Source organism: Lampetra fluviatilis, chromosome 42, assembly GCF_964198595.1.
Source record: "Lampetra fluviatilis chromosome 42, kcLamFluv1.1, whole genome shotgun sequence".
Taxonomy (NCBI): Eukaryota; Metazoa; Chordata; class Hyperoartia; order Petromyzontiformes; family Petromyzontidae; genus Lampetra; species Lampetra fluviatilis.
The window spans coordinates 527,201-539,953 of NC_136316.1; the positions used below are offsets into that span (position 1 = coordinate 527,201).

Here is a 12,753-nt window from a genome sequence, read left to right on the forward strand (position 1 = left end):
CCGGCCGGTGCAGCTGACCGCGTCCACTGTCACACCTTCCCCCCTCCATAGGACAGGCGGTGGAGACCGATGCCACAGGGGAATGCCAACCCCCGAACGAACGCTTGAAATCTGGGACTTGCCATTTGGTGACGACGCATCTGCCTGCCGAGTCGTCCCCGGAAAAAAAAGGCTTCTTAGCTCGGGGGGGAAAAAACTTCCGGTGGTTCCAATTCTGAGTGTGGACGCCTCGCACGTGACATTTCCCACCCATGTTGCTACGAGGGGGCGACGCGGGGAATTGCCGCTCACCGCCAGCCGCCCCAGCGGTTGCTTCTTGGCCCTGCGAGGCCGCCCCTTGGTCACGTGCTCCAGCTTGCGGCACTCCTCGGACGGTAGCTCGGCCAACGCGGCGTGAGGGCTGCGGTCCGCGCCGCTGCCGCCGCCGGGACTCTCCGGAGTCGCGGCCTCATCCAGGAGCGACGTCGGGGTCGGGGTCAGGGTCGTCTCCGTCGTGCTCGTCATGGCGACCGGGTCGATCTCAAACTCTGCGGAGAATCGAAAGTCGTTCGCGGGCGTTTCCACGCGGAGAGCACGGCTTCATTTGAACGCAAATCTTATTTTGTTATTCGGTGAAATATTTCATCACCGCGTTGCACCACCACATGCACCATCACCACGTTGCACCTACCAAATAACTTGGACACGGGGCGTAGTTTCCGGCTGTAGATGCTTTTCCGTTTACTTTTTGGGGTGAGCTGTGGCATGGACAGAGAGAGGGGAAGAACGTCATCACATGGCTTGCACAAGTCGTTAGGCAAGTGACGTTAGCAAACGCCTATGAAGGCCGGCATGGTGCATCAGGTGGGTGGTGTGGCCAGCCCCACAGCCGGCCACCTCTGTCTCGCAGCCCCTGATAATTACTGCGTAATGCATCAGGTACTGCAGTCATTTTAAGGTGGATTCAACTTAGGGAAGTGCAAAGGGTCAATGCAGATTTCCGCCACTAGGGTCTGGATCTTGTCCTGAGCAGACCAAACCCACGGTTCTCAGTCAGCCGAGGCCTATTGTCAAGACGGTACAGTTACAACTAAAATGAAGTTCAACACAATACCGGTACCATATCTTGGTACAAATTCATTATTTGCTGCGCCCAAAACACAGAGGGCGCCACGGTGGCGATGTGTTAACTACCTCGCCTGGTATACAGGAGGTTGTGGGTTCGATCCCAACCCTGACATCTGTATACTGTTTGCATGTCGCTCTCCCCGTGGTCGTGTGGATTTTTCTCCGGGTTCTCTGGTTTTCCCCCCTCCACATTTAGAATGAACATCACGCGTTTACAGCATTCGGCTGCTATAAATTTCCACGTGATGTTAAGCCACTGCGTTGGACTGCCATTTGTGATAGGACGCTTCTGAATAAGAGCTATAACATAGCTCAGTGGGCCTTACCTGGGGAAAAAATACCAATTCCTGGACTTGTCCCGAGTCAAACCAAGACAGACGGCCACCCTGTTCACCACTGATTTTGGCTGTCCCTGGGAACCAAACTCACCAGGCTCATAGCACAGTGGCACTAACCACTACCACTACTGCACATTTACACAAACAGCGGTCGTACCAGCCGAGGTGCACTTTGAGGCTACCACGTGAATTGTGCAAGGCGACGCTGGTAGGAGGTCACGGGACAGAGCCGGGTGGTGCCATGGGTTGATTGAGGACTGGCAGATGCACCACCAGTGCTGCCCACTGTGCCAGCTTGCTGTGTTTTAGCCACCTGGGGCTCAGATCGTCGCGAGCAGTGTTGAGTCAATCACAGTAACACGTGCACACTGCTTATGGACATGCAAGGTCTCAGAATAAAGCGGCTGAAGTTACTTACACTCGGGCAACAGAGCGTCTTCAGTGCCGAGTGTGACAGGGAAGCAGTGAGAAGAGGGAAAGAGAAAGAGACACGGCAACACAACACCGTCCCCTTACAGAAGAGTTAGACCAGGACAGTGCCGGCATCCACCCTCAAACATAGTCATCATCGGCATAATTCAACAATTCAGAATGTGCAGCGTGCGTAGTTGTTTTTTTCACTCTCACGAGACACAGAACGACGATTCAGAAGCGCGGGACAACCCACAGGCAAACGGGAAAGCAGCCAGAACCCGGCACCGTCCATTTTGGGCGTGTGGTCAAACTCCATTTGCTTCTGCGTGCAACTGCACGTCATTAAAAGTGCCGAGGCCTGGCAAGCTTACGTGTCTACGATAATCGAAAAGCATCATCTGGCTTCCCATGTAATATTGCAATTGGACGGCGTTGATCATAAATTGGCAATGAGCGACCACGGCACTGGGCGCTTTGATGGCGCCGTCTTTACATGAGCTCTGACGACACTTGGCTCGACTGGCGTAGGGGTTTAGCGCGAGATTTACGGTGAGGGCCTCGCATAGGGTGAGGGTTAGGGTGAGGTTAGGGGCTATGTCTGGGTTCAGAAAGAAGTGTGGTGAGGGTTAGGGTGAGGTTAGGGGCGATGTCTGGGTTCAGAGAGAAGTGTGGTGAGGGTTAGGGTGAGGTTAGGGGCGATGTCTGGGTTCAGAGAGAAGTGTGGTGAGGGTTAGGGTGAGGTTAGGGGCAATGTCTGGGTTCAGAGAGAAGTGTGGTGAGGGTTAGGGTGAGGTTAGGGGCTACGTCTGGGTTCAGAGAGAAGTGTGGTGAGGGTTAGGGTGAGGTTAGGGGCGATGTCTGGGTTCAGATAGAAGTGTGGTGAGGGTTAGGGTGAGGTTAGGGGCTACGTCTGGGTTCAGATAGAAGTGTGGTGAGGGTTAGGGTGAGGTTAGGGGCTACGTATGGGTTCAGATAGAAGTGTGGTGAGGGTTAGGGTGAGGTTAGGGGCTACGTCTGGGTTCAGATAGAAGTGTGGTGAGAGTTCCTGTGACTGTTGGGTGAGGGTTCGGGCACCGTGCAGCTGTCCGCGTCCTCATGCCGCTCGGCATCGTGCGTCCCCGCGGCCTCGTCGCCGCGCCGCTCTCTCTCGTCGCCGCGACGCTCGCGCGTTCCCTCCTCCGGCGCGTCGAGCTCCTCCGAGTCTCGCCGCTGGGCGCGGGGGACGGGGCGTCCCGAGCGGTGCACGTGCTCACCCTGACGCACGCACGCACAGACACGCGCAGGGACAGATACATCGGTGAGGCTGTGCACCGCAGCGCGAGCCGGTCACCCCACCTCTCCCCCCGTCGTGTTTTCTGGGCTCCCCCACCACAAAGACCTCAAAGAAATGTTCATAAACTGCAAACCTCTTCCTTGGGGAATCGGAGGTCACGTCACAATCCCTTGCGGATGGCGATGAGGTGCGGTTGCTGCAAGTTACCGTCTTGATGGAATTGAAGAATGATTTGTAAATTTAGCTTTGGTCGCCGAGACCAGGCGATGTTGTGCTTGAATGGGGTTTCTTTGGTGGATGTCTGCCATCAGTGGAAGACACTGTTCCCTCGGGACCTCCGACACGAGCATGGTTTGGTGTTCCCGCTGTAGTTTTGTGGTGAATGAGTTTAACGGTGGAGAGGTTCCAAGCCCCCCCCCCCATACCTGTCCAGCATCCCATTAGCCACCGATGTGGCTGTGAGTGCCCTGAGGTTACGAGCTGATGAGCATCGGTCTTTCAGCTTTCTCCCCCCAAATATCACTTGCTCTCAATACACCACTGTTGCCATCTTAGACCATCAAGGAGGCGGGAGTTATTTTGTTATAGGTGAGGGCTGTTTTGATGCCCACACACTAAAATGAACTAAATTGTTTTTATTTTACTCCTTCAGAAGCGACTTGGCCACAAATGATGGATCAACGAAGTGGCTTATCACGTGAAAATTTACTGCAGACAAATACCCTAAACGTACGTTTCTAAAATGTGGAGGACCCGGAGAAAATCCACACGACCACGGGGAGAGAGACGTGCAAACTCCAAATATACAGCAGCAGGCGTCAGGGTCGGGACCGAACCCACAACCTCCTGTATACCAGGCGAGGTAGTTAACATCTCGCCATCCGTGGCACCCATGCACAGCGACGCATGGCGGCCAAGAGAGACGACGGCCGATGCTCGAGACGGCGAGAGACATTCAGGCGAAGGAGCGAACACGCCAGGAAGGACGCCCCGCCGCGGAGACGGAGCGACGAGGTGGATGGAGACGCGGGGAGGCCCCCGCATCCAGCGGGCAAACAGAGAACGGCTGCCGACGTCACGCGAAGAAGAACTCACCAGCCGATGCTGCGAGGTGGAGAGGCTGCCCAGGATCTCGTCCATGAGACGGTCGGAGAGGTGCGACGCCGTGGCGAGTTTCACCTCGCTGAGCGCGCACGGCAACAAGGACAAGGATCACCCGCGTGCCACCTTAACAAGCGGTTGGGGCAAGTGCTGTTAGCGAGCAGTACCTATGAACGCCAGCACGGCACATGTCATGTGCGCCATGTGCTTAGTTGAATCAGAATCTGAATATTTATCCTGGAGGAATCCGATGAGCTATAGAGCTCTTTTTCACGGTTGTCCAGTTGGGGCACGGGGTAAGAACGTTACAACAACAAACAGTACACAAACACGATAGAAGTGTGAAGTACAAGAAAGGTGATCCAATCACCCAAAGGACAGGGTGCCCTCGAGGACAATAAAGTCTCGGAGTACGCAAGCTCATTGCACGCGACTCGCTCATACGCGACCGACCCCGATTCATACTCACACTTTGACTCGTACTTTTGCTACACGCACGGGGCGGGAAGCGAGGAGTCAAATTACCGCCGCCATCGTGAACGTGCATTTGACGGAGTGTAACTCATACCTGTCAACCCATGTAGTTTACCCCGTATTCTTGTACAGTTAAATCGAGTTTTCAGGTCCATACGGTGTACAGCCGTTTCATTACGGGCAATTTTTTTGTATATTTGTTTGTGTTTCCCCCTTGTGATGGGACTTTGTAGGATGGACGTTGAGATTTATAAGGGGCACGGGGTGACCAGTCAGGTCTGAATTGATCTATAATAAGGTAGGGCACAGATTAGGGGTTGACAGGTATTGCAAACACATACAAATAAAGCTAAACCATCGCCATCCTACCAGGACAAGCCCACTTTGAGTCTGGGTCGAACTATGCTAGGGTCAGGGAAAGCACAGGGCCGAGTTCAGACAATCGTCACCGGTGTTGGCCTTGAGCAGGAATCGAACTCGGCTCGCTGGGTTCGTGGCGCAGCGCGCTAACCGCTGCACTACCGCTCCCCAGCACCACGCACGCACGGACACGCACGGACACGCACGTGGTCAATCGTGACAAAGTGCGGGATACCTGATTTTATTGAGGATGTCGGCGGCGGCCTGCGTGAGGAGGACCTTGCGGACGAAGTCTTGCGGCACGGAGACCTTCCCGGCGCTGGACGCGCGCAGCTCCTCGCGCATCTCCCCGCCCGGCCTCATCACGTGGGGGCACAGCGCCTGGGCCGCGTCCAGCATCGAGTCCAGCAGCGTCTACCGGGCAGCCCCGCAATCACGCCAATCGTGCCGGCCAATCAGGGCAATCTCAGAAATCGATGAGCGCAATCTTGGCAATCAATCAGGACAATCTCGGCAATCGATGAGGACAATCTCGGATATTCAATCAGGGGAAATCAATTAGGGCAATCACGGCAATCACACAAATCATGCCAATCACATCAGGTCTCTGGGTTCGTAGCGCAGTGGGCCAACTACTGTGCCACCACTCCCCACATGAACTCGCGCACACACACGCACCGATACACATGCGCACACACACGCACCGATACACATGCGCACACACACGCACCGACACACATGCGCACACACACGCACCGACACACATGCACACACACACGCACCGACACACATGCGCACACACACGCACCGACACACATGCGCACACACACGCACCGATACACGTGTCAGGACACCAAAGGAGGATGCTCGGTTATTAGGGCTGGCGCTCTCGCGGAGTAATTAGCCGACTCTGCTGTTTGAATACATCGCTGGGAGCCTGCTGCTACCTCGGCTGTGAGCCAGGCGAGCTCTGATTGGCCGATTTGTCAGCATATTTGAATAGCGAAAGGTGGGAGGATTCGATTCTGCCGAATGGCCGAGGGAAGATTGTGTGCGTCCACGTCATCTCAGACAATGCCCACCTGTGTCTGATGAAGACATTAACCACCTCGTCATGGCCCTATACACAATGTACATGTACATTGTTGCGTGCTGTGCTGTGGGGCTTAGTGGTGTGCTACGTGGTGTGTCTTGCATTGTGTGCTGTGGGCTTAGTGGTGTGCTACGTGGTGTGTCTTGCATTGTGCTGTGGGGCTAAGTGGTGTGCTGCGTGGTGTGCTGCGTGGTGTGCTGCGTGGGGCTGCGGGGCTGCGTGGTGTGCTGCGTGGTGTGCTGCGTGGTGTGCTGCGTTGTGTGCTGTGGGGCTTAGTGGTGTGCTATGTGGTGTGCCGCGTGGTGTGCCGCGTGGTGTGCCGCGTGGTGTGCCGCGTGGTGTGCCGCGTGGTGTGCTGCGTGGTGTGCTGCGTGGTGTGCTGCGTGGGGCTGCGGGGTGTGCTGCATGGTGTGCTGCGTGGTGTGCTGTGGGGCTAAGTGGTGTGCTGCGTGGTGTGCTGCGTGGTGTGCTGCGTGGGGCTGCGGGGCTGCGTGGTGTGCTGCGTGGTGTGCTGCGTTGTGTGCTGTGGGGCTTAGTGGTGTGCTATGTGGTGTGCCGCGTGGTGTGCCGTGTGGTGTGCTGCGTGGTGTGCTGTGGGGCTAAGTGGTGTGCTGCGTGGTGTGCTGCGTGGTGTGCTGCGTGGGGCTGCGTGGTGTGCTGCGTGGTGTGCTGTGGGGCTAAGTGGTGTGCTGCGTGGTGTGCTGCGTGGTGTGCTGCGTGGGGCTGCGGGGTGTGCTGCGTGGTGTGCTGCGTTGTGTGCTGTGGGGCTTAGTGGTGTGCTATGTGGTGTGCCGCGTGGTGTGCCGCGTGGTGTGCCGCGTGGTGTGCTGCGTGGTGTGCTGTGGGGCTAAGTGGTGTGCTGCGTGGTGTGCTGCGTGGTGTGATGCGTGGGGCTGTGGGGCTGCGTGGTGTGCTGCGTGGTGTGCTGCGTTGTGTGCTGTGGGGCTTAGTGGTGTGCTATGTGGTGTGCCGCGTGGTGTGCCGCGTGGTGTGCCGCGTGGTGTGCCGCGTGGTGTGCCGCGTGGTGTGCTGCGTGGGGCTGCGGTGGAGAATCCCGCGTCACCTCCAGCTGCTTCTCGACAACCACGGTGAGCTCTCCGGCCATGAGCTCCAGCTTGGCCTGAATGGGCGACCCGCGGGCGCCGCTCTCTCCGTACCACGCCTCGGCACCCACGTGGTACAGGTTGGGCAGCAACTACGGGGGAGGGGGGGGGCGAGACACGCACGGCGTCGCGACGTGAGCGATCGCTACGCGGCAGACGCACGCGAAACGGAGCGGCGATCGCCGTTGTGGGGTCCGTGGGCCCGCGGTATCCGGCTTTGTTGTGGCAGTAGAGAATGGAGCAAGTCTTCCGTTGACTCCCCCCACAAAGAGGGGTTGGGTTTGCGCGTGCCCCGGCATTGCCGTGATTGGTGGAGATTTCCTGCCGCTCGAGTGGGCACCAAGATGGTGGTCACCTGTTCGCAGCCCTGAGCCAATGGTGGAAATTCCTCATTCCTATGGCGGGGGGTGGGGGAGATTAATCCGTACGACAACCAACGACCGAGGCGATAACCTCAGCAGGCGAGTGACGGCCGGGAGACTTGTGCCGGGCGGGCGATGAGGGGGGGGGGGGGGTGAACTGACCGTGCGCGCGTTCTTGGCGTCGCGCACCAGAGACTCGGCGGTCCTGACGTCATCCCGAGCGCTCTCCGCCTGAACGCTGCGCAGGGAGTTGAGGTGATCTCTCACCTTGACGCACATGCGGTCCACCATCTGTGAGCCAACACCACGGCACGCGGGGGGGGGGGGGGGGGGGGGGGGGGGCATGGCAGGGTTGTGCGCAGCGTCCACGTGTGTGTGCGTGTGTGTCATAGGTGCTGCCGCTTGCTAACAGCACTCGTCCCCAACAGTCTGCTTAGGCTATATGGGGCATCTTTGTTTTTGGCATTTACACTCGCGTGGAAACGCGGACACGCGTGTCCGCGTGGAAACGTTTCCACACGCGTGTGCAGATCCGCGGGGGCGAGCGGGCGCGGAACTCGGCCACGCGCGTCGCGGGCGGCGATTGTGGCCGGGCGGGGGCCGCTGTTCGCGGGCCGCCCATTAGTGTTTGTGTTTCTGTTTTCATTTAACTTTTACAACACAATGGCCGAGCACGGGCTGAAAGGTCCGAAACATCGAATTTGCAACAGGAAACGAGTCAAGGTGGTGGTGTTTTATTGCGTGAGGGTACCGATTTATGAGACTGGGATAAAGAGACAGCGGATGGGGATTTTCCCATACTGCGGCGGTGCGATTAAACCATGGGAATCAGAATCTTCATTGGGGGAATCCGATGAACCAAGAATCTCTCCGTGTTTTTTTTACGGATGCCCGAGTATTTTCACAGACGTCCTCTCTGCGTCCAACCGTGAACGCCGTCTACTTCCGAGTGGATGTTCAAGATCCCGAGACGTAATTCGTGAGGATTGGAGGCAACCCACGTGCCGGCGTCACGGTCCGAGGTGACGAAAATAAAGTTTCATTTACCTGGTAAATACACGACAATAGCGGAGACGTTGCATCGTAGTGCAGCGTCATGCGCGCAAGCGGCCATCTCGCACCGTTGCTGCAGTTTGCGGCACGCGCAGGGATTTTTGCACAGAGGTGCGGGGGGAAAACGACAGCGCCAGCGAGAAGGAAGGCAACCAGAAGCGGTACCAACAATTGCCCAAGCTCTGCGGTCCTACATTGGGTTGCAAGGCCAACTCCGTCAGTGAGCGCTCGTGCTCTCAATGTGCAGCGCACTGGCGGCGGCTTCCCTCGCGACAGCCTCGCGCCGTCGTTCTCGCGGCCAATCCGTGAGCAGCGCCGACGGCACCGTTTGGGAATCAGGGAATTGTGATGCGGCGGACTCCGTTCCAACGGGACGAGCGACGCGGCGCACGGACAACAACCGCCGAGAGCAAGGGAGCTGAAGACGCGGTGAACATTGCCGAGAAACCAAGGGAGCTGCCACACAATCTCGGGTTAGCACAGTCGGCTACGCACGGCGCGAAAGAAGTTGGACGCACGCAGAGGTGTAACCGTCAGGAGCGCGCCGGACTTGCAATCCAGATGTAGCCGTTTCGATTCCATCTCCCGGTGCGGCAGGTGAAACAATGGGGCCACATTTTCATGAATCGACCCCAGCCACCCTCTCTCCACCCAGCGGTAGAGACGGTCAACAACCACAGTTGAGCCGATTGGCAGGTCGCGAGTTGTGGGGCAAATTGTGGCGACGGCCACCCCCCTCCCAAGCCGCATCACGTGGAGAGCAATCACCCCCCAGGTGGCGGCCGCTCTCCCCGGCGGCGGTGTGAGCGAGACATTGCAGGGGCCCGCGCGCCTTTAACCTCTCAGCCGAGACACGAGGGCCAAACGCACCACGACGCGGTCACCGTGCGGCTTGGCACGTTCGCGCGAGCCAGTCGGTTGCGTGCATTCGCTGCGACACCGCACTGGAATCGGTTACCGCTTCCTGGCCTTGGGAACCGGTAACCGATTTCCCAGGTTGCGGGTTGCGGTCGAACGCCGCCGCCGCTGCCGCCGGTGACGGTGAAGCCGGAGGAGAGGAGGGTGACGATGGCGAGGAAGGGGGGCGGGGGGGGGCGACCTGCTGCGACGTGCTCGTCACGATGCCCTGCTGCAGCCGGTACGCTTGCTCGGGGGAGAAGCGCCGACTCTCGTGGTTCCGCAGCAACACGTTCTCGATCTGCACAGACGCAAGCGCACACACACACGCAAGTACATACACACACACGCACACACACGCACAAGTACATACACACACGAACTCGGGTCGCCGCCGGGTTCGTAGCGCTAGGTAGCGCTAGGTAGCGCGAGGTAGCGCCAGGTAGCGCTACCTGGCGCTAGGTAGCGCCAGGTAGCGCCAGGTAGCGCCAGGTAGCGCCACCGCTAACCCACCTTCTGGAGGGCCTCTTCCGTTTTCTCGGGATTCGCTTTCAGGGCCACGGAGGCGTCATTCACCGGGGTCGGCATGTACCGCAGCGTGTAGTTCCTGCTCACATGCATGACGCGTGTACGCACACACACGTGGACACGCGCACAACAAAGACAAAGATCCGCCATATAGCATGAACAGCCTGTTCGGGCAAGTGTGGTTTGCGAGCACCTATGAAGGCCGGCACGGCACACGAGGGTGTGGGTGACCAGTACCACGCCCGGCCGCCTTTGTCTCCCTCTAGTAGCTTTATGCATCGCACCAGGTACTCATTTGAAGCTGAGTCAACCGAGGGGAGGCCCAGAACCGGTTCAGATAATCGTCACTGGTGTTGGCTACCGCTCATCACACACACGCGCGCGCATGGGCACACAAGTGCGCACGTACGTACGCACACGCATGCACACACGCATGCACACACGCATGCACACACGCATGCACACACGCATGCACACACGCATGCACACACGCATGCACACACGCATGCACAGACGCATGCACGCAAAGAGAGATCCCCCCTTATGACCCTACCAAGACTGTTTGCGAGCAGCAGCTACGAACGTGGACTTCCCCCCACTGGGAAGTGTGAGCACCGATGCCTCATTGCTCAAATGGCAGCGGCAGGATCTCGTGTTGGCGACGCACGGTGCACGGACATCGCGAGAGTGGCGGCAGAGTGGGGCTTGTGCAGGAGGGGGCCGGATGTGACACGGGCAGGGGGGGTCAGGACACGGATGTGACACGGGCAGGGGGGGACAGGACACGGATGTGACACGCACAGAGAAGACAGGACACGGATGTGACACGCACAGAGGAGACAGGACACGGATGTGACACACACAGAGGAGACAGGACACGGATGTGACACGCACAGAGGAGACAGGACACGGATGTGACACGCACAGAGAGGGCACAGGACACGGATGTGGTACGGACAGAGGAGACGTACTTCTCCAGGGCTCCCGCCACATCCTGGAAGCCTTGTGCGGTCGTGTTGTTTTTATCCCAGATCACAGTCCTGCGCACAGGGCGACAGCGGAGCGAGGGTGAGCGCACCTCAACAGCAGCGGCACACTCGGTGGCAGAGTGGCAGGGCCCGAGTCACTCTCCGTGGGTTCTATCCATCGGTGGAAAATGTCAACGGAGAAGTTCCGGTATGAATTCGGCATCGAGTTTTGGGTTAGGCCACGTAAATGATCCGACCAAATTTGTGTCGTTAATACCCTCCACCACCCGACATGGTCAAACAAATTAAATGGGCAGGCAGTGAACAAGCGTTTGACAATTCGCCGATTATTATTTTTCCAGCTCAGTCACTCACTTAGTCACTTGCCTACTGACTAAAGTCATTCACTCACTCACTGTGGGAGAGTTGGAGAACAATCTTCACAAATAAATTTAGCAGCGGATTAGATTCGTGACGTTTTGCTTGAACCCGAATCAAACATGCTCAGGGAAATATCCAGGAAGTCAGAATAACCGTGTCACCTAACCCGGCTTTTTCACAGCAGGAATCACGAGCTCACATGAACAACCAATCACATTTAAACGGGACAATAATCCATTCTAATTAATAAACACCCAACGATACTGATTAGGACTCGTCGGTGTTACTGGTCTGTAGGACGGCGTCATTAAGTTTGACCGAATCTCAATAAACGAAGTGAGTGAAACGATTGTTCCAGCGGCTCGCGCTTGCTGCCATTTTTTCCCCATCTGCAGAAAAAACATCTCGGTGCAGGGATCGGAACCACCCAGAAAAGTGTGCCGGTACGCACCCGTGGTGTTTTGGAAACGCCGGCACGGCGAACCAGCCGATCAAAGATGTCCGTTGCCAATGCCGCCAGGATTGAGTCTGTTTGGCACTAGAGCGGGAGACTGTTTTGCGAGTAGCAGGCAATGTCGGTTTGGCGCAGGCCGCGAGATGGCCAGAAGAGGGGGCAGCAAAGCAGCGGATTCTTGAATCTGTGTGGAGCTTTACTAAAAAAAATCAAACTAAACCATTTTTATTTGACCAGGTAAGGCCCACTGAGCTACGTGGCTCTTTTTCAGAAGCGACCAGGCCACAAACGATAGCTCAACGAAGTGGCTTATCATCGTGTGGATATTTATAGCAGCCAAATACTCGAAACGCATGATGTTGATTCTAAATGTGAAGGGAAGAACCCACATGACCACGGGGCGAATGTGTAAACTCCAAACATACAGACGTCAGGGTCAGGATCGAACCCACGACTTCCTGTATACCAGGCGAGGTAGCAAACATCTCGGCGCCACGCCCGCTTGTGAGTGTCGCCCCCCGCCCCCGCCCCCTGCCATGCGTGGTGGGGGGTTCCTCCGGGGCACCGTCGCATCGCGGCACATTCCCGCCACTGGCCGTAGGAAGAGCGGACGGACGCAAGGGGAGAAGGGGGACGCGCCGGCAAGCGCGCGAGAGAACGGGCCTCAGCTTGGTGTTGATCTGCAGGGCCTTGGCCAGCATCTTGGCCCCGATGTCGCCCATGCTGTTCCCGCTGAGGTCGACGCGCGTCAGCGACGTGTTACTTCCCAGGGCGTTGATCACGATGGTGAGGTCCGCCTTGAGCTTCGAATCCGCCAAGGACAACGACTGCAGAGGCTGCGGACGGC

At 57.6% G+C, this 12,753-nt stretch overlaps 1 protein-coding gene across 2 annotated transcripts in view; it reads right to left on the reverse strand.

Annotated features, from left to right (window-relative positions):
* The window catches only part of CARMIL1 (capping protein regulator and myosin 1 linker 1), a 52,803-nt gene that overhangs the window by 9,801 nt on the left and 30,249 nt on the right, over positions 1–12,753 (reverse strand). Inside the window, exons 22-33 of one of the 2 annotated variants that reach the window (XM_078875932.1) lie at positions 12,570–12,742; positions 11,075–11,143; positions 10,089–10,182; positions 9,778–9,876; positions 7,788–7,916; positions 7,224–7,355; positions 5,303–5,481; positions 4,228–4,315; positions 2,934–3,113; positions 1,864–1,881; positions 671–737; positions 292–527 (exon numbers count right to left, since the gene is read on the reverse strand). In XM_078875932.1, coding sequence (XP_078732058.1) covers positions 292–527; positions 671–737; positions 1,864–1,881; positions 2,934–3,113; positions 4,228–4,315; positions 5,303–5,481; positions 7,224–7,355; positions 7,788–7,916; positions 9,778–9,876; positions 10,089–10,182; positions 11,075–11,143; positions 12,570–12,742 — 1,464 coding nt within the window. The remainder of the gene's footprint in view (positions 1–291; positions 528–670; positions 738–1,863; positions 1,882–2,933; positions 3,114–4,227; positions 4,316–5,302; positions 5,482–7,223; positions 7,356–7,787; positions 7,917–9,777; positions 9,877–10,088; positions 10,183–11,074; positions 11,144–12,569; positions 12,743–12,753) is intronic. The other variant, XM_078875933.1, reaches the window with a different exon arrangement.